This window comes from Pollicipes pollicipes, unplaced genomic scaffold (genome assembly GCF_011947565.3).
Source record: "Pollicipes pollicipes isolate AB1234 unplaced genomic scaffold, Ppol_2.1 Scaffold_4002;HRSCAF=4701_pilon_pilon_pilon, whole genome shotgun sequence".
Classification (NCBI taxonomy): Eukaryota; Metazoa; Arthropoda; class Thecostraca; order Pollicipedomorpha; family Pollicipedidae; genus Pollicipes; species Pollicipes pollicipes.
Window position 1 is genome coordinate 44,445,400 of NW_023596420.1, and position 17,874 is coordinate 44,463,273.

Here is a 17,874-nt window from a genome sequence, read left to right on the forward strand (position 1 = left end):
AACGTCACGAGCACCTGAACGACGAAGCGATCGCCTGACGCACCCACGTGACCCGTACGTCACGCCTCAGCACGCCGCACCGGACGCCGCGGTCGGACCAGTGTCCGGCACCGGGCAGCCCGTCTCCGCGCGCCGCGTACCTGGTACTCGAGCGCGGGCAGGTGGACGCCCGTTTCAGTAGTGACTCAGCACGGCCGTGCAGGCCAGCAGGAAGTTGACGGCGCCGATCTCGAGACAGCGCCGTCGCAGCAGCTGGCCGTCGTCCGTGGTCAGCTGGGTGGCGTCCAGCAGCCGCTGCATCAGCTGGAACGGGTACAGCGGCAGCTCGCTGGACTGGCCGTGCCGCAGGATCTCGTCTGCAGGCAGAGGCGCCGGGCGCCGCGGTCAGGCGCGGCCACAGCCACCCGCTGCGGACTGGCGAGGCGCGGTGGGGCGCAGCGGGCGGCTTACACCGACACGCGGCATGCGAGCGAAGGCTGACGGCGCGCGCATGAAACACAAACAACAGTGGTTAGTTCGGTACCTCCGGTCGCGTCAAGTGCGGAGGAGACACGCGACCTATTGGGGAAGCAGTAGCGTCGACAAAAACTCACACGATCGACTCCGACATGAGACACTGCTTCGGAAATGGAAAGAAAACAAATATAGGAGGGCAAATGAGAGTCCAGCGAGTGGACGTCCTCACAACACGTCAACCAACAAAAATACCGACAACGCCACACCGGGCCTGCAGACGCCGCGGTCTGGGGGCGGGGTCTGGCCACGGAGGAGCCGGTGACCAGCGCCCCGACCCCGCCGGCCGAGAGCGGCCGGAGCGGAGGCGCCCACTCACTGCCGTCTCCGTCGTCGGTGACGCCGAGCGCCAGCCGCAGCAGGTAGCGCGCCCACACCTGGTCCTGCAGCAGCAGCTCGGCGTAGCCCGGCAGCCTGGCGGACGGGCGCCGGGTCATAGCGGGTCGCGCGCCGGCCGGCGGCGAGACTGCTCAGCGCTGCACGGCACGAGCCGGCCCCGGTCCGGGGTACACACCCAGACGGCCGCCGGCCACACGGGCACGTTGGCAGTCGTGAGGGAAAACAGGCGGGCACAGGCATGCACATGCTGACAAAAAGACATCGGAGTTCACGAGGTGTAACTGCCACGGCTCAACACTATCGCAACAGCTGCTGTCAGTGTTGTATGCAGGGCTGCAGTGCATCGCAGCAATAATGGTCAGGGCTTTACGTCTCACAGACTGCCAGGGTCATTAAGAGACGGGACGCCTTCATTCAGTTCCGTGTGAAATGCGATAGAAGTGCGCCAGGGAACCAAATACAGGACCAACACTTCCAGAGCCAGACGCCATAACCACCATACCGCCACCGCTCATCACAGGGCAGGGTGTCCTACCTCCCACCAGGAAGCACTCGGCGCCGCTGGCCACGGGCAGCGGGGCCCCACTCCCAGCGGCGCCGGCGGCCTGCCACCGGGCCTCACCTGAGGAAGAGTCCGAAGCAGGCCAGACTGTGCGGCGACATGACGGGCGCCACGCCGCCGCCGCCGTTGCCAGTGCCGCCGGCGCCCAGCTGCGAGCCGGCCGTGCCGCCGCCGCCGCCGCCGGCCAGCGGCATCAGGCCGCTCACGTACTCGTCCTCCTCGGTCTGGTCCACCTTGACCCACTCGGCGTCGTTGAGGTCGGCCGGCGGCGGCCGGTCCGTACGCCCGCTGACGGCCGGCGGCGGCGGCGCGCCACCCTCCGGGAACAGCAGCGGCAGCGTGCGCGCCAGCAGCGCCAGGCCGCCCTCCTCGGCGAACACGGACAGCACGGACGGGAAGGCGGCGGCGCCGAGCAGCGCCGTCGACAGGTCGCCCTCCTCGCGGCTCGGCGAGCCCGACCACCCTGCCGGTGCGGCGGCGGCGTCAGGCGCCGGCGGCGATCGTGCACGCCAGCCCACTGCTCTCGACAATCGCTGCACCGTGGTAACGTCGAAGCATCGCGCCTAGCCCAGGCCGTCTCCATGGGGAACGTCCCGCACTAAGTTAGCACCTTACATGCGCATCCCCGCGTCAAATCGCCCGTTTTCTTTCCCACAGAGCCGCGACGACAACAAACTGGCGGCGAGGTGGATCGGCGACTCACCTGAGGCGCCCTTCTGGCGCACGGTGAGCGAGAGCGAGGGCGGCGCAGCGTCCGACGGCAGCCGCTCGGCGCGCACCGTCAGCAGCTGGCTGAGGGTGGCGGCCGGCGGCAGCGGCTGGTCCGACAGCTGCGGATCCACCAGCTCGTACCGCGCCTCGGCCGGCGCCGGCGCCACCTCCGGCAGGAAGTCTGCCGCGTCGGGGCCGGGTCAGGGGGCGGCGGGCGGTGTCCCGCACATGAGCGGGGCTGCTGGAGTCGGCCGCTGCCGGCGCCAGGGCGGGGAGAGGACGGTGTGCCGGCCAGTACACTGCACTTCGGCGGCACACGACCGCTTAAAACAGCGGCACACACTCGGTAGCAGTCCAACACGCCCATACTGAGTAAGCACGGATAGGGTAGACAGCGCAGATCCGACCAGACTAGACACAGCCGTACAAAACACTGACACGATTGCGTAGCGCGTGACTGTGTACAAAAAAGAAAAACGATGCAGGATCGATGCAAAAGATTCACCAACTCAACTTAAAAAACGTGAACAGATCGATGAGCAGAGCCGCATGACACAATGAGAACTAAAGCGACTATCACGCCTGTGTTCAAATTGTCGCCAGCGCCCGTCAACTTAAACCTACACGGCATCTGCTTAAGTGAGTGCAAAGGCCTTGCTGACATTACAGAGGTAACAGTGCGATACATGACTCCTCCGCAGCGTCCCCCCCCCCCTTCCTCCCCAGTTTCGGAGGTCACACTGTGCGTCACGGCTCTTCTGACCTCCTGCGGTGCGTCGACTCCTCTTGCCGTACTTCTTCTCCTGCTTGGCCTTGTAGGAGCCTGTGCCGGGCGGGCCGTCGGCGTCGGCCACCGCTGCCGCGTTCGCCTGGTTCTTCTGCTCCTTGTCGCCGCGCTGCAGCTGCTGCTGCTGCTCCTTCGGGGCAGACGCGCCGCCGGAGCTGTCCGTGCCTGGGGGCGCGGGGCAATGTGACGCGTCAGGCGCAGCGGGCCGCGTGGGCTCCGGCACCTCTCAGTCAAGACTGTACCGCCGGCGACGTCGGCCAACTGCGACTTGAGCGACTGAAGCGAAACAATGATCACCTCGTGACGCGAGGCAAGGGGATGCTTTTGTCTACATCGCGCGGCGCGATGCTCGCGATCCTTGTGACGCCAATGCACGCGAGCAAGATTTGTGAAGAGCTGCACCAGGAAGTTACAACCACGCGCACAACACACTACGCCGTGATAGACCTGCCGACGTGTACACAGCTCCCGGCGTGTACACGTGCGCACGTGTCCATCGAAAGTCGTAGGCAAGCAGACACCCCTCTCCCCTGGGTCGCGCCGGTCGGGCCGCGCGCGCCGTGCTCACCGAACGCCGCCTGCAGCACTTGTGCCACGGTGCAGTCTGTCTTGAGCACGAGCGGCGAGTCGGCCCAGAAGCGCGGGTGGTGCGGCGGCGACTGCGCGCCGACGGCCAGCGCGGCCGGCGGCGCGGCGCGCAGCAGCACGCCCACGCGCTCGCTCTCCAGCAGCAGGCCCAGCACGAGCCGGCGCGTGAAGCCCTGCGGCCGCGGCCGGTAGCCGGCCGGCGCCTCCAGCTGCGCCGACAGCACGTCACAGACGGTGGTCGCCAGCCGGCGCTGGTTGGCCGGGTGGCAGTGGCAGCAGCGCGCCAGCAGGCGCAGCAGCTGCGTCTCGAGGCCGGCCGGCAGCGGCCGCGCCGGCCGCACGGCCAGCAGCCGCACCAGACTCAGCCAGTACACCGACGCCGTGTCCGAGGCCAGCCAGTCGCGCACGCGCGGCTCCCAGCAGGCGGCGCTGAGCAGCGCCAGCAGCGCCGGCATCTGCCGGCCACGAGTGCCGTTCAGGGCCACGTCGGCAAACGACGGCCCCGACAGACAGCGGCGACAACGGCCCAACAGACAGCAGAGACAGCGGCCCGACAGACAGCAGCAGACAGCGGCCCGAGCCGCGTTATCAGCCGGCGCCCGATGATCGGGCACCTCGGGCACCGGTGCCAGGGACGGCAGACACTTTCCTCACGTCCGAAACATCAGTCAAGGTGTAAACGCGCACAAGCCCGTCGTCCGCCGCGACAACGTCGCAAGCATCACTGAAAGCCGACGCGGCCCGCCTTCTCCAGACCGCCTGCTGACGCGCCGCCGAGCGGCACAGCCTGCAGACGGCGCGGGCGGCGGGCGCTCACCTGCGCGGTCGGGGCGGCGCTGCCCGGCTGCTGGCCGCCGCGGCACCGCTTGTCCGCGTCGGTGAGGCCCTCGTCGCGGTCGGCCGACTCCCGGTCCGGCCCGTCCTCCGGGCCGCCCATCTCCGAGTAGCAGTCTGCGGCGGACGGCAGGCGGCGGACGTCACGTACGGCGCCCACTCTGACGTCAACAGCCGCGCGACAGAGGCCCGACCGGCCGCTGTCTATGACACTGGTTTGGTGTTGATCAGTTCAATGCCTGGACCCCGTTCGTCGGGGACGGCAATTCCCATGGATAAACAGCCAGCAAACAGTGGCGGAAAAATATCTAGTTACATGATACGGATAGGAGTTTAAATTGCGGGTTAAGAGCGCGAAAAAAATATCAAAGAAACCGCGATACCAAATAAAAAACCCTTTAGGCCACCGACGAAGGAAGTACCCCAGCTGATTTCCACGCCACGCCAAGGCGTCACAGCCACCAAGACACCCCCGCGACCACGGCAGCACCTCGCAGCATTGCGCCGTGCCAGGAAAGGTCCTCCCTTAACTGAGCCGCAGCCTCTCCACCACCCCAACTTCCTCTAAAGAAGCCGCAACCGTCCCCACCCCCCTGAACGACACCGCCGCCCCTGCACGCCGCCATCCTCCCCGCCAGTATCCTAAGCCACCGCCCCTGCACGCCGCCGCCCTCCCCCGCCAGCATCCCAAGCCTTGCACGCCGCACGCCGCCCCTGCATGCCGCCATCCTCCCCGCCAGTATCCCAAGCCACCGCCCCTGCACGCCGCCGCCCTCCCCCGCCAGTCACCCAAGCCAACGCTCACCATGCACGGCCTGCACGAGCACGGCGTGCAGCAGGCCCGAGTCGACCGCCTGGCTGACGGCGGCGGGCGCCTGCAGCACGGCGGCCAGCGTCGCCAGCTGGCCGCCGCCCAGCTCCAGCCGCTCGGCCGGCAGCAGGCGCGCCGGCGCCGCCGCCGACGCCGACGCGCCGTGCTTGTCGTCGTCGCTCACCGACGCGCACGCCTCCGCCTCCATGTCCTTCCTGTGGGCGGCGGCGGCGGCGGCGAGAGCAGGTCAGGAGGGCGCGGTGACGGGCGGATCAGAGCACGACGCTGAAGCGCCACGGCGCAGGCGTCAAGTGCCACCTTCTCGCCAGGGACCAGCGCTTTACGTCAGCATTTTACCATGGCATCGTTGCACAAATGAACGGAGGCACAAACGGGCCAGCAGCAGCTGGAAGGCCGGCTGACCTGCCGCCAACGGAAGCCGTCAGCGCGCGCCGCCACTGACCTGTCGTCGGTGGCGTTGGCGCCGTCGCCGGGCGGCACCAGCACGCCCATGGTCTGCAGCAGCTGACTGAGCAGCGGCGGCTGCAGGTGGCAGAGGGCGCACAGCACCCAGTCCAGCGACTGCTTCAGGCGCGACTCGGTCGGCAGGCGGCTGCACCAGCCGTACACCACACTGAAACACGCCGCCCAACGATCACGGACACGCCACGGCCGGGCACACGGGTATGGAATCCGCGGGGCAGCACCGTACGGCAGCACACGGCGCGGCGGCGTACCGCGTCGGGCCACGCCACCAGCCGGTCACACACGACATGGCCGGCCACGGCGCCAAGGACGCGCACGAGGGCCATGGGCGCGCGCCGGGCACGCGCTCGCCGCCCACACTCACGTGACTAGATCGGTGGGGATCAGCTGATGGACGCCGTCGTGACTCAGCTGGGCCACTGTCCACAGGATGGCCGCGACGCAGTGCACCAGCGAGGCGTGCAGCGGACCCAGCGACGTGGCCACGTCCTGCCGGGGCCAGGGCAGCGGGTCACGGCGGGTCACGGCGCGCCACTGCCGCCGCCGTGCCACGGGGCGGCTCACATACAGGGACGGGGCAATGCGTCGACACCGAGCGCTCGCCGGTGCGGGGGGCTGCCAACGGTCATAGTGTTGGCCTGGTCGCAACACCTCGGGTCACAGCATCGCTTGAAGTGGTAACAAAGTCTCAGGAGCACAGAGGCGACATCGCACACGGCGCAAGCGAGCGCACAAGATGCACTTCAGGACACTCGCGCCTCATCCCCTCTTTCGCTGGTTAAGACCCGGCCGTCCCCAGCGGACCGCCTCCGTCGCGCCGACAACGCCCACGCGCCCCGCGTGCCGACACCCCACCGCCGCCGCCTGGACCGTACCGCTCCGAGCGCCGACTCCCGAATCCAGGTCAGCAGCTCGAACACCCTGTTGCCCATGAACTGGTCGTTGGTGGTGGCCAGCTGGTAGAGCAGACGGACTGGCTGCTGGCCGGCGGGCGGCGGCCGGCGCAGCAAACCGCGCACCAGCCCCAGCCCCAGCTCGGCCTGGTGCCGGCCCAGCAGCAGCAGCAGACGCGCCGCGCGCCGGCTGCTGTCCGGCCGGCGCGCCGCCGCCGCCAGCAGCGCGCGGCTGCGCTCCAGCAGCTGTGGCAGCGCGCACAGCTGGTCCAGCGTCTCGCGGTCGGCCGAGGTCGGCAGCGCCGCGTCCAGCAGGCGCAGCCACAGGTGGCTGCCGGAGAGACGCGCGCCGCGCGAGGCGTCAACACGCGCTCGGTGCTGGGGACGGCGACTGGGAACGCGGGCAGCTGACTGATAGAGGAACACCGGCCGCACACACGACACGCTCTCCCCCTCAGGCGACCACGCTCCTTCGGACATTTCAGTGAGCTGTGAACTGACCGTGGTGGCATGGCCGGCCGGCCAGCATCCGCCGGCTTTGCCCGCTTTATTTCCACAGCACAGCTGAAATTGAATAATTTTAAAACGAGCGCTCCCAGCGCGTTGCGGTACCCACTAATGTGTGCTACCGACACGGCAGAGAGGCACGACGCGTCGCAACACGCCACACTTCATGACCAGGCGACGCGCTGCGTCTGAGCGCCCCGCTGGCAGCACCGGACCGGCACGGCGCCGCCGGCGGCCGGCCCTCGCGCCCACCCGACACGCACCACTCAGCCGCGCCCGGGTCGGCGTGCGCGGCCGGCGCCGGCCCGAAGGTGGTGGAGGCGAGCAGACGCAGCTGCGAGAGGCCCAGGTTGGTAGGAGTCGGCCGGCCGGTGGAGCCGCAGCGTCAGCTCGGTGGCCACCGTCGGCCGCGCCAGCTCGATGCCGATGAACGTCAGGCCGGCCGTCGGCACCGACGTGCAGACGGGCCCGGTCGGGCCGCCGCTGCTCACCTCCACCGTCACCGCCGACGGACACGCTGCCGCGCGCGCACACAGACATACATGTCAGCTATCTTCAGACGTACAGGCCAGTCATTTTCATATTTGGTCACACCTTGTCATCTGAGAGGTCTGGGCATCGTCTGCCCTGGACTGCAATGCACTGCGCTGTATCGAGTGACTTCCCACTGCCAGTGAAGTCTATGAGTCTATGAGCGACTTAATGAATAAACAAAACAAAAACCACCTGCAAGCATGTGGCAAATGAGTCAACGGTCGGCACGCGCGCCGGCGCGGAAAGATCCCGCATTAAGGTCACAAAAACACCGAGGACGGAACGCTGCCGCAAGTGTGCAAGAGAACAACTAAAATACTTAGCTCCAACTATGTGGCGTAAGACGTGAATTAAACCGCCAATCAATACGCCTGTTCACTGAGCTGAAGCAGGTCCGGGGCCTGCTTCAGCACAGAAGCAGGGACGACTACGACCCATCCGGCCTAACACTCGATCCGTTAGCCGGCCCGCCTCCTGCCGCCCGGCCGGACCCCCGCCCCACCGGCGCTTCCCTCCCTGTGCACTCACTGGCGAGTGAGTTGACGTGCGGCTGCAGGTGCACCTGGTGCAGCAGCACGGCACACGGCAGGCGCACGTGCAGCTCCACCGTGCGTTCCTCGGGCGCGTAGAAGTGGTGCGACCAGGCCGGGTTGCGCGAGCGCCGGTGCGGCGCCGTCGGCTGCACCAGCACCTCCGGCTGCAGCGCCATCGGGTTGCTGCACGTGATGGTGCCTGCGGCGAACAGCGGGAGGGGTCAGGACGCGGCTCGGGCTGGCGGTGGCGGGTACGGCAGGTGCAGCTCTCGCCACCAGGCCCACTCCCCAGTCCGCGATCCTCCACAACTGCTGGCCTGGTGTCTCCTTCATAGCACCCGCCGTCACCCCCCCCCCCCCCGCTACCCCGTCACCCTCTGACCGGGCCCTAGCCCGGCAACAGTCGACACCCACACGCAAAGCCCGCCGCCGCTCCCACCCTCTGACCCGACCCCGGGCAGACGGCCTCCGCAGGCCCAGCGCTGCCACTCACTGAGCGGTGCCACGTTGATGAGTCCGTCCACATCCTCCAGCCGGTGCGTGGCGGTCGAGCCGGCGGCGCCGGCCGCGCGGCGCGCCGGCAGCGTCAGCGCCGACGCCGGCCGCCGCTGCCGCTGGCCCATGTGGCGCATCATCTGTGACGTCACGCCGCTGGCCGGTGACGTCACCGCCCGGCAGGAGAGCGCCAGGTTCTCGAACACCCACTGCCGGCCGCCGACGGGGCGTGGTCAAGACACAGTCCAGCTGAGGCGAATGAGTATCCGCGGCGGGAAACAACGCGACTCTAACATACCTCTCGCGTATAGCCGACCAGTGATACCCGCTCCTTGTTGCTACATCGTAAAGCGCATTTCAACTCACACGTCGCTGCCAGCGTGACAGCTTTTTCTTACCATCTCAAACTGGAGACGCATCAGCGCAAGTCGCAATCGCCACCGGAAATCCGGGGGGGGGGGGGGGTCCCACGCCACAGCCGCGCCCTGACCCGGCCGAGGAGGGCCGGCGCCTACCTCGAGGCCGCAGTACCGGATCATGGAGGCGGCGGCGGTGTCCGAGGCCAGCACCTTCAGGAAGAAGTTGAGCAGCAGCTGGGAGATTCGCGGCGGGCGGCCGCCGGAGCCTAGCGCGCGGTCAGGTCAGGTCAGGTCACGGTCCGGGTTAGGGGGTCCGCCCGGCGGTAGGCTGCGGAGGACCGACTGGGTGACACAGAGGGGGCCCAGGGATGCATGACCGCCCACCATAAAACCTGCCGAGTTATATCCCAATCATGAACATGGAAACGTCTCTCAGGTTCACAGGTCCGGTTATGCCCTTGTGCTCGGGTCACCCACAGCCTCTCCGCAGCCGGCACAAGCTGATGACACCACGGAGCTTGCTCGACTCGGAACACCGCACGCTCTCCTCATATTGCTACGAGTCCGGACGCTGTCCCATCACGCGACAGGACAGGTCACCATGACGGGGGCAGCGACAGACACAGCCCGTCCGACCCCGCCACCGCCGCGCACACCCGCCCGGCACGGCTGCCGTCACTCACGCGAGCCCAGGTACGAGATGATGGCGCGTGCCAGCAGCTTGCGGTCCGAGGACTGGGTGACCAGGGTGCTGAGCAGGTCGTCCAGCGCCGTGGCCAGCGCCGCGCCGTCCGCGCGCGCGCCGGCACCGCCCTGTCACCATCCGCGCCAGCAGCGTCAGAGGGGGCGAGGTTCGGCCGACGGCGGCCGGGCACATGGGTGTAACGGGTCTGCACGTGCTCCAGTCTTGAATGGGGACAACGATGGAAACGTCGCTGACAACTGATTTTTACATCACTGTTACAAAAGCCAATGCAACTTTTATGAACATCTAACTGATCTAACTTACCAGACAAGAAAGATGTCAAAATCTAACTTAATACCTAACCTACATCTAGCTTACCAGCATCTAAACATCGAACTTCTAACTTAAGAACATCTAACGTCTGCGTGAGTTGTTCAGTGCATTTGCAAGGGACATTTCGCACATAGATAAATAGGACAGTAGTAAACCCCTTATTCCTCGGAAAAATACCAGGAGAATGTAGATATGGATGTGATATTTCGGCAGCATGCTTTTATTGAAACGAATGGCAGAAGTTTAACATAACAACATCCAACATCTGACTTAGAAAGCATCTACCTTACCAGCAATTCGGATCAACGACTAAATTACCCTTCTAATCATGACTTAATGATCTGATCACGTGACAAATAGTTACGATCACTCGGTCATTCCCCCAGCAGTGCGCAACTTTCCGCACGCCTGGCGCCTGTGAAGGCGGGACCAGCCCTGAGCAGGGCCTGCGTGGCGCCGGCGCCGCGCTCTGGCGCCCCCTGCCGACCACTCACGTCCTGCTCGGTGCGCTCGTGCACCTCGAGCGGAGCGGCCGTCACCAGAGCCGCCGACAGCAGCAGCTGCTCCACGATCACGTTGTTCTCCAGCACTGCCGACCGCCACAGGACAGCGTCAGTGGCGAGCTCATGCCGCCGGCTCTGAGCAGGGGCCGACCGCTCCGCAGCCCTCCCGCTCTGAGTCAGCCCGCTCCACAGCCCTCCCGCTCCAAGTCAGCCCGCTCCATAGCCCTCCCGCTGAGTCAGCCCGCCCCACAGCCCTCCCGCCCTGAGCCAGCCGACTCCACAGCCCTCCGGCGGCACGGCCTCTTCCCAGTCATTCGTTTCAGTGACAGCGACATGAGTGCCCGAACATCCGCTTGTTTCAAACTCCTCGCCCTCTGACAGGCAGCTTTAACGGCGCCTCCACCGATGCCCCCCCCCCCCCCCCCCCCCCCACTCGGCTCCACTCTAGCGCCAGGGTGGCGGTGTCTGCCCGTCCGTCTCTCCGGCAGTGCCGGGCCGTCACTATGCCGGCCGCTCACCTCTGTCCACCACCAGCTGGCGGAGGCTGGGTCGGGGCGCGGCGCCCGGCCCCGCACCGGACGCCTTCAGCTCATCCGTCTGCGGCGGCGGCGCCTCCGAGCCCTGCCGCAGCCGCCGGTCAGGTCAGGCCAACGCACCGATGCTCCTACACCGACATCGCGGCGCTCCCGCCGCTCACGCCGACACGGCCCGGCGGCGAGCTCGACCACCGCCAATGGCGACGTTTCCATGATAGCCAAGCAGCCCACACGAGCTTCCGTTCACGCGGCACCGGCACCGAGCACTGGATCCAAACCGACGCTGCACAGAAGCGGCGCGCGCGGCGGCACACTGACCGAGCGGTCCGGCCGCAGCGGCACGCAGACGAGCAGCGAGGCCAGCCGCAGCAGGTCCACCAGCAGCGTCTCGACGGCCGGCTCCGTCTGGGCAGAGTCGGGGCCGCGCGTGCAGCGCGCCTGCGCCGCGGACGCCAGGTGACGGTGCACCGAGGACACTGCCGGCCGCACGGGGTCAACTGGTCAGGCGGGGTCCAGCGAGGCCGGCGGTGCCAGAGAGGGTGGGGCACGGTCAGGCAGGGTCAGGCAAGGTCAGGCGGGGTCAGGCGGGGTACGGCAGGGTCAGGCGGGTGAAGCCGGGTCAGGCGGGACCCGCCAGGGTCAGGCGGACTCAGGGAAAAGGACATGAAGCAGGCGGGTCAACACAGGGTCAGGTCACGCCAGGTCACGGTCAGGAAGGCCAACAAGTCAGTGCAGTGACCGTGGGTCGGCGCGGTAACCACGCTTTGCCGCGAGACGCCACTGAGAAGACGGCGCGGCGGACCGGCTTCAGCTGGGACCACGTCCAAACGCACGCGACCACCGCTGGCTACGCACTAGCCAATAATGCTGACACCCGCCGGATCACTGGCCGCTCTGACAACGTGACACGACCATTCACATGCAAGACGGGCCCCACGCCGTGACGTCACGTCCACAGCCCGGAAGGTACACCGTACCCTCCACTGTTCAGCGCACCCGATCCAGTGTACAGACCGACAGCGGCAAGCGGCACAACGGCATCGCCCCATGCTGGAGCGCCTCCGCTCCGTCGTCCCTGGCGGACCGCGAGCCAGCCGCCGTCCCGGCGCAGGCTCGCGGGGCGCGGGCCGCCCGCCACTAACCGATGACCTGCACCAGGCCGACGATGCTGCCCAGCTCGGAGCCCGGGTAGCTGAGCTGCAGCATGCGCTGCACCAGGCGCGAGTGGGCGTCGAGCGGCGCGCCCGGGTCCGGGAAGCCGGGCGTGTGCGCCGCGATCCAGAGCAGCTCCAGGAACAGCACGCGCACCCCGTCCGCCGCCGACATCAGCGTCAGCAGCAGCGCGTCGAACCACTGGCAGACAGTGGCGCCGCACTGCGGGACGTTCGGGAGTTAGAGACGGCGGCGCGGCAGGAGCGCGGCGTCGAGGCGCCGGACGACGGCGGCGCCACACCGCGGACACGGGAAGAGTTCAGGCACGCCAGGCCCTATCGGGCCTCCTTCCAACGCCCCTGTCCCGAACAGCGCCCCAGCCTTCCAAACATCGCAACGCCACGCCCAGCATCGACAGGTCGGGCAAGCACTCGAGCGACGCTACCAGCGCCGCCAAAGGGGGCAGGGAAGGGGGCGGGGGCGCCTGCCGCGCCCCGTACTGACCTCCTGCTTGCCGTGGATGTCGCTGACGGACTGGGTGAGAAACATGATGAGCACCAGGCCCAGTGGCGAGGTGGCCTGCACCAAGTCGTGCGCCAGGAACATCTGCCGGTGGCGGGGCGCTCGTCAGGGTCAGGGGGGGGGGGGGGGGGCACCGACGCAGCGGCAGCGGCAGCAGAGGGCACGCTGAGGGTTCACTCAACGTGCGCACTTCCGACGGTCATCAACGGTGGAGGTCTCGCCCCCTTCTGCAGTGCCGCTTGTGTAGCCGTCATCCCCGGCTGTATAGCAAGTAAATACTGGGACCACGACTGAATCCATTTCTGTCCTCAACATGGCAGGCAGCGCAATCCTGCACGCGACACTGCGCTCAGTGCGACCCAAAACGGGTCCAAACGAGCATCTCTGCAACATGTGTGCCCGCTGTCGGTGGATCGCTCCTGTCGGCGGGAAATCTAGTAAAATGGCTGTCAGCCGGTCAACCTGCCTGCCTGTTCGCCACCTGCGGAGCTCTCGGGAGTCCGCCCCGTCCGGCCGCGTGTTGTTCGCATTCGCGGGCACGTCGGACGACAGGAGAAAGACCTCCGCGAGCTACTTATGTTCAGGGAGACGTCGGTCGGGCGGGGGGGGGGGGGGACCTCCGCGAGCTACTCACGTCCAGGGAGACGTCGATCCAGCGGGAGAGACATCCCCGCGAGCTACTCACGTCCAGAGAGACGTCGATCCAGCGGGAGAGACACCTCCGCGAGCTACTCACGTCCAGAGACGTCGGTCCAGCAGGAGAGACACCTCCGCGAGCTACTCGCGTCCAGAGAGACGTCGATCCAGCGGGAGAGACACCTCCGCGGGCTACTCACGTCCAGAGAGACGTCGATCCAGCGGGAGAGACACCTCCGCGAGCTACTCACGTCCAGAGAGACATCGATCCAGCGGGAGGGCGATCTCCGCCAGGTACTCACGTCCAGGGAGACGTCGGACGCGCGGGCCGAGGGACCCTCGGGGCTGCGGCGGCCGGTCAGCGCCTGGAAGAGCAGCGTCCAGCCGCGCAGCGAGAGGCGGCCGGCGCGGCGCACCGCCTGCAGCAGCACCGGCACCGACCGGTGGAAGCCGGCCGTGCACGCGCAGTCCAGGCTGAGCCACAGCTCCAGCAGCGACTCCATCCACTCGGGCGTGGCCTGACGTCACCGGAGACAGCGGCGTCACACGGCGTCAGGGGCGGCGGCGGACGACCGTCACAGAGCAGCCGTCACCACACCACACTCCGACTGACCCTGAGCTTAACTGCCGATCAGGGACACGCTGTCCCATGCGCTTATCTTCAACTTAACGAAAACCATTTCAGCCTGTCGATTACCGCTTGTTGGAGTATTCACACTTCATCCATGCCATTGGAGGACCACTCGACTGCATGCCCGTCCCATGCCCAGCGCGCAGCCCCGTGTGCCACCCAGGTTCGGGCCGGCCGCGCACCGTGTACTGTATGCTGGCCACGATGGCGGCCAGGCCGTCGGCGACCAGGTCCTGTCCGCGCAGGCGCGGCGTCTCCTCGCCGCCGGTGACGGGCTCGGTCAGGCCAGGCGGCGGCGCCAGCGGCGGCGGCGACGCGCTGACGGCGCGCAGCACCTGCCGGCGCCGAGAACGGCCGCACCGTCACGCGCGCGGCTCACAGCTGGTACCGACCGTTATGTTACGGTCTAGGCTGTGGCCGCAGCCAGGGGGCGGTCAGTTGCAAAAGAAGTGGTCGAACCATCACAGCCACCGCTGCCATGGCCAGGTCAAACCGCCAGGAGCATCGGGGAGACGCCAGCACTCAGCCAGCAGCGGCCGTTCGGCTAAAGGCTTCTGTGAGAACTGCATGCCGCCTATCTCTGTATCACCCTGGGTCAAATCCCCCACAGTCAACCCGCTTCAAGTGTACAGTGACACGGCCTCAGCTACGAATCAGGGCTCATGAGCGGTCCGTCGCAGCAAACATCACATACAGCGCCATAGACCCTCCATGCGCACCAACTCGCCTCCCCCCCCCCCCCCCCGCCAGGGCCGAGCGAAGCCGCGCTCCTGCCCGGCCCGTCGCCGGCAGTGACGTACGGCGCTGGCGTGCAGTGCGGCCATCTTGCGCAGGCGCAGTTCGGGCCAGGCGGTGAGGCCGACCTCGAGCCGCGCGTCGGAGGCGGTGCTGCAGCCGGCCAGATCGCCGGCGGGAGGGCCGGCGGCCGCCGCGCCGCCGGCGCCAGCGCCCGACGACTGCAGCATGTCGAGGCAGGAAGCCGAGCCGCCGGCGCCGGCGCCACCGCCGCCCGCCTGCGACAGCCAGCCGGATCCCAGCTTGCCCAGTCCTGACCTGCGGCGCCGGCGGTCGGAGGCGTGTCAGATGAGTGCGCGGCCGGCGCGCAGCGGTCAGACGAACACGCCACCAGCTGAGACCGGCGGGGAGCAGCTGACTGAGACGCAGGAGGCACCGTTTGAACGTGCATCGCAGCAGAATGCCGTTCAACGCGCCTCCAATAAACCAACGGCGAGGCGCTTCACAGACCAAGCCAGTGGCCGTAAACGGAGGCACAGAGACACGCCAGCTGCCAGCCGAGGACGCGGCGGCCTGTGAGCCGCCCGGCGCCCGCGTGGGCTGACTCACAGCGAGTTGGAGAGGCACCAGGAGCCGCCGGGCGCCGGGATCAGGCCCCACTTGACAGCGTCGGACGGAAGCGGCGGCTTCTTGTCGCCCAGCGACGCGTCGAAGATGTCCATCACGAAGTCGTCTAGCATCAGGGGGTCGCCGTCGTCGTCCGACTCGACCATGGGCGGCAGCAGGCACACGCCTAGGGTGGGGGAGTGGGGGGACGCGGCGTTAAAGGGCGTGTTCCACACCTGAATTGTCTTTTGAACTGAAATAGCTATCTTGAAGATCAGTGCGAGAAATTCACAGCCCCACCCTTCTTAAGACCCAAGCCCGTCTAGTTCCTGGGCCACCTGCTGTCGAGTGCAGGGACACTCAGTGGAAAGTACGAAGTCCTGCTACATCGGCCGGCTCCCGCACCCAAAGCTGAGACGGACCGCGGCGACCACATCACCGTGCACCCGCTGCCAGCCGGCCTGGTCCGAACCGCAGCCGAGCCCGCCGCGGCGGCGTCGTCGCCTCACCTTCCTGCGAGGCGTCCGAGTACAGCTCGCCGGCAGCGTCGGTCGCCTGGTTCTGCTGTGCCGTAGAGGTGGAGGGCACGGCCGGCGCGGCCGAGCCGCCGCCGCCGCCGCCGCCCTCGGCCGACGACATGGCGCCAGGGAACGGGTAGAACGAGGAGAACGGCGGCCCGCCGCCGTCCGACGAGAACATGTGCACCTCCAGTTTGTCGGACTGCCGGAACGGACGGCCAGGCACGGGTCAGATCGCTCGAAGTCGGACGTCAGGCGCACGGACACGCGGATGGCATAGGTAGTGGAGGAAAGACAACGAGCAGCCTCGCAACACAGCCACGCTGGAGGCGTGCTGATGTGGAGACATGCGAAGCCAGAAAATCGATGGCGCACCACGTCATGGCCGGATGAAGCATTTTCAGGTCCGGCAGAGAAGCATCATCTGCACGAGTGTCACAAACGCGACGTCAGCCGAGCACGGAGTCCGTGACCAGGCGCCGGTCGCCACACACGACTCGCGGGCGGGCGCTGGTGGCGCGCGCGGGGCCGCCGCTCACCGAGGCCGAGAGCGGCTGGTTGGCCGGCGGGCTGGGAGAGTCGTCGTCGTCGTCCTCGGGCGTGCCCGAGCCGTCCGAAGACGCGGCCGACGAGCCGCCGCCGCCGCTGCCGGCCGACTCGGGCGGCGCGGCGGCGGGGGCGCGCGGCGGCGACGGCGGCGGCTCGGCCGGTCCCCCGCCGCCGCCGCCGCCCCACTGCGCCGGGTGCGTGCGCTCCGCCACCAGGATCTCCTGTCCGAGGAGGAGGCAGTGTGACGACGCTGAGTGGCGGCGCTGGGTGGGGAGGCGAGAGTCGACGCTGTGACTAACGCCGAAATGGTGAGGAACGGGCGACATGCCAGTGAGGACTGAGGGCACGGTGCCGTCGCGCATCTTAAGATGAATGAGACGACACGAGGCAGAGCACGCCGCTCCCGCGACACGTCTAAAACAAGACGAGCTCACCTGGAAGGCCGGGATCAGGGAAACCTTACCTGCGTCGAGAGCTGATTAGTTAAGACATGACACAATACTAGACACTAATCAGATATGAGCCACTTCAGTTTACTTTGGCTTGTGGTGCAGATGTCACATAGCGTAGCGTTCACTTGACGGACACAATTTTGCACCGCGTGCACAATAAATGCTGACACAACTTTTTGCGAGCTGATATCATCTACTCATCTCAGCCTCCCCTGAGTTACGAGCCGACGACCCCATCCCACCCCACCTCCGGCGGAGTGATGGGAACATGGCATGATAACTGCAAGTCACTACCCGCAACAGGCAGCGCGACACAAAGCCGACACATCTTCGCGACGTCACACCTGCCACCGCCACGCTGACAAAGACACGTCACCAGCGGTGCACCTGCGCCGGCGACGTGAAGCCGCACCCATGCACCGCGACGCGCGGTCAATCGCCAGCTCTCGACTGCCTGCTGGCTCCAACACATCGCCGTCACCTGTATGAAGCACTGGATGGTGTGCGATGTCCAGGGGCCGGCCCAGCCGACGGGCGCCGCGCAGGTGGCGCTGGCGGCGCGCAGCAGCGCGTCCAGCTGGCCGGCCGTCACCACCTCGCAGAGGCGCAGCGCCGGCCGCGTGGCGGAGCTCACCCACGACACCACCTAACGGTGACGGGCGGAACTCAGGCGCGGGCGCGGCCCGCACGCAGGGCGGCCGACCGCTGGCGCCGGGGCACCAGACCGGGGCGTCCACTCGGGCAGCCCAGTGTGTCACGAGGCAAGGAGCGACGTCTGCTACAGCACAACACGTCTGGTCGGACCACAGGACCAAACGGCACATCGGGATCCCACGCGGAGGGAGAGGGGGAGGGGCACGCTGCCAGCTGCCGCTGTTGCCAAATACGGGCACAAGCGCCATCGCGTGCCGGCCAGCCAGCAGCGGCAGCGTCCCGTGCTGCAGCGCCGAGCACAACGTTCCGCTGGCCGTCGCGCGGCCCGCGTTATCGCTGGTCACGACCGGTCATCAAATCTGATCTGGCCTGAATGATCACGGTCCAGGTCTACAGCGAGTTCAGGTTGC

General features: G+C 67.4%; 1 protein-coding gene across 1 annotated transcript in view; it reads right to left on the reverse strand.

Moving 5' to 3' along the window:
• The window catches only part of Bruce (BIR repeat containing ubiquitin-conjugating enzyme), a 49,522-nt gene that overhangs the window by 6,415 nt on the left and 25,233 nt on the right, over window positions 1-17,874 (reverse strand). The window contains 33 exon segments of the mRNA XM_037217614.1: window positions 178-356; window positions 833-927; window positions 1,475-1,877; window positions 2,118-2,306; window positions 2,889-3,077; window positions 3,481-3,577; window positions 3,842-3,955; window positions 4,375-4,451; window positions 5,140-5,209; window positions 5,330-5,360; window positions 5,711-5,779; window positions 5,996-6,120; window positions 6,507-6,608; window positions 6,828-6,855; window positions 7,295-7,386; window positions 7,388-7,548; window positions 8,094-8,297; window positions 8,592-8,802; window positions 9,109-9,218; window positions 9,636-9,765; window positions 10,465-10,559; window positions 10,992-11,019; window positions 11,403-11,485; window positions 12,152-12,383; window positions 12,666-12,767; window positions 13,751-13,837; window positions 14,133-14,207; window positions 14,751-14,838; window positions 15,295-15,478; window positions 15,801-15,855; window positions 15,922-16,011; window positions 16,349-16,402; window positions 17,445-17,456. Of these exon segments, the coding sequence (XP_037073509.1) occupies window positions 178-356; window positions 833-927; window positions 1,475-1,877; window positions 2,118-2,306; window positions 2,889-3,077; window positions 3,481-3,577; window positions 3,842-3,955; window positions 4,375-4,451; window positions 5,140-5,209; window positions 5,330-5,360; window positions 5,711-5,779; window positions 5,996-6,120; window positions 6,507-6,608; window positions 6,828-6,855; window positions 7,295-7,386; window positions 7,388-7,548; window positions 8,094-8,297; window positions 8,592-8,802; window positions 9,109-9,218; window positions 9,636-9,765; window positions 10,465-10,559; window positions 10,992-11,019; window positions 11,403-11,485; window positions 12,152-12,383; window positions 12,666-12,767; window positions 13,751-13,837; window positions 14,133-14,207; window positions 14,751-14,838; window positions 15,295-15,478; window positions 15,801-15,855; window positions 15,922-16,011; window positions 16,349-16,402; window positions 17,445-17,456 (3,861 nt within the window).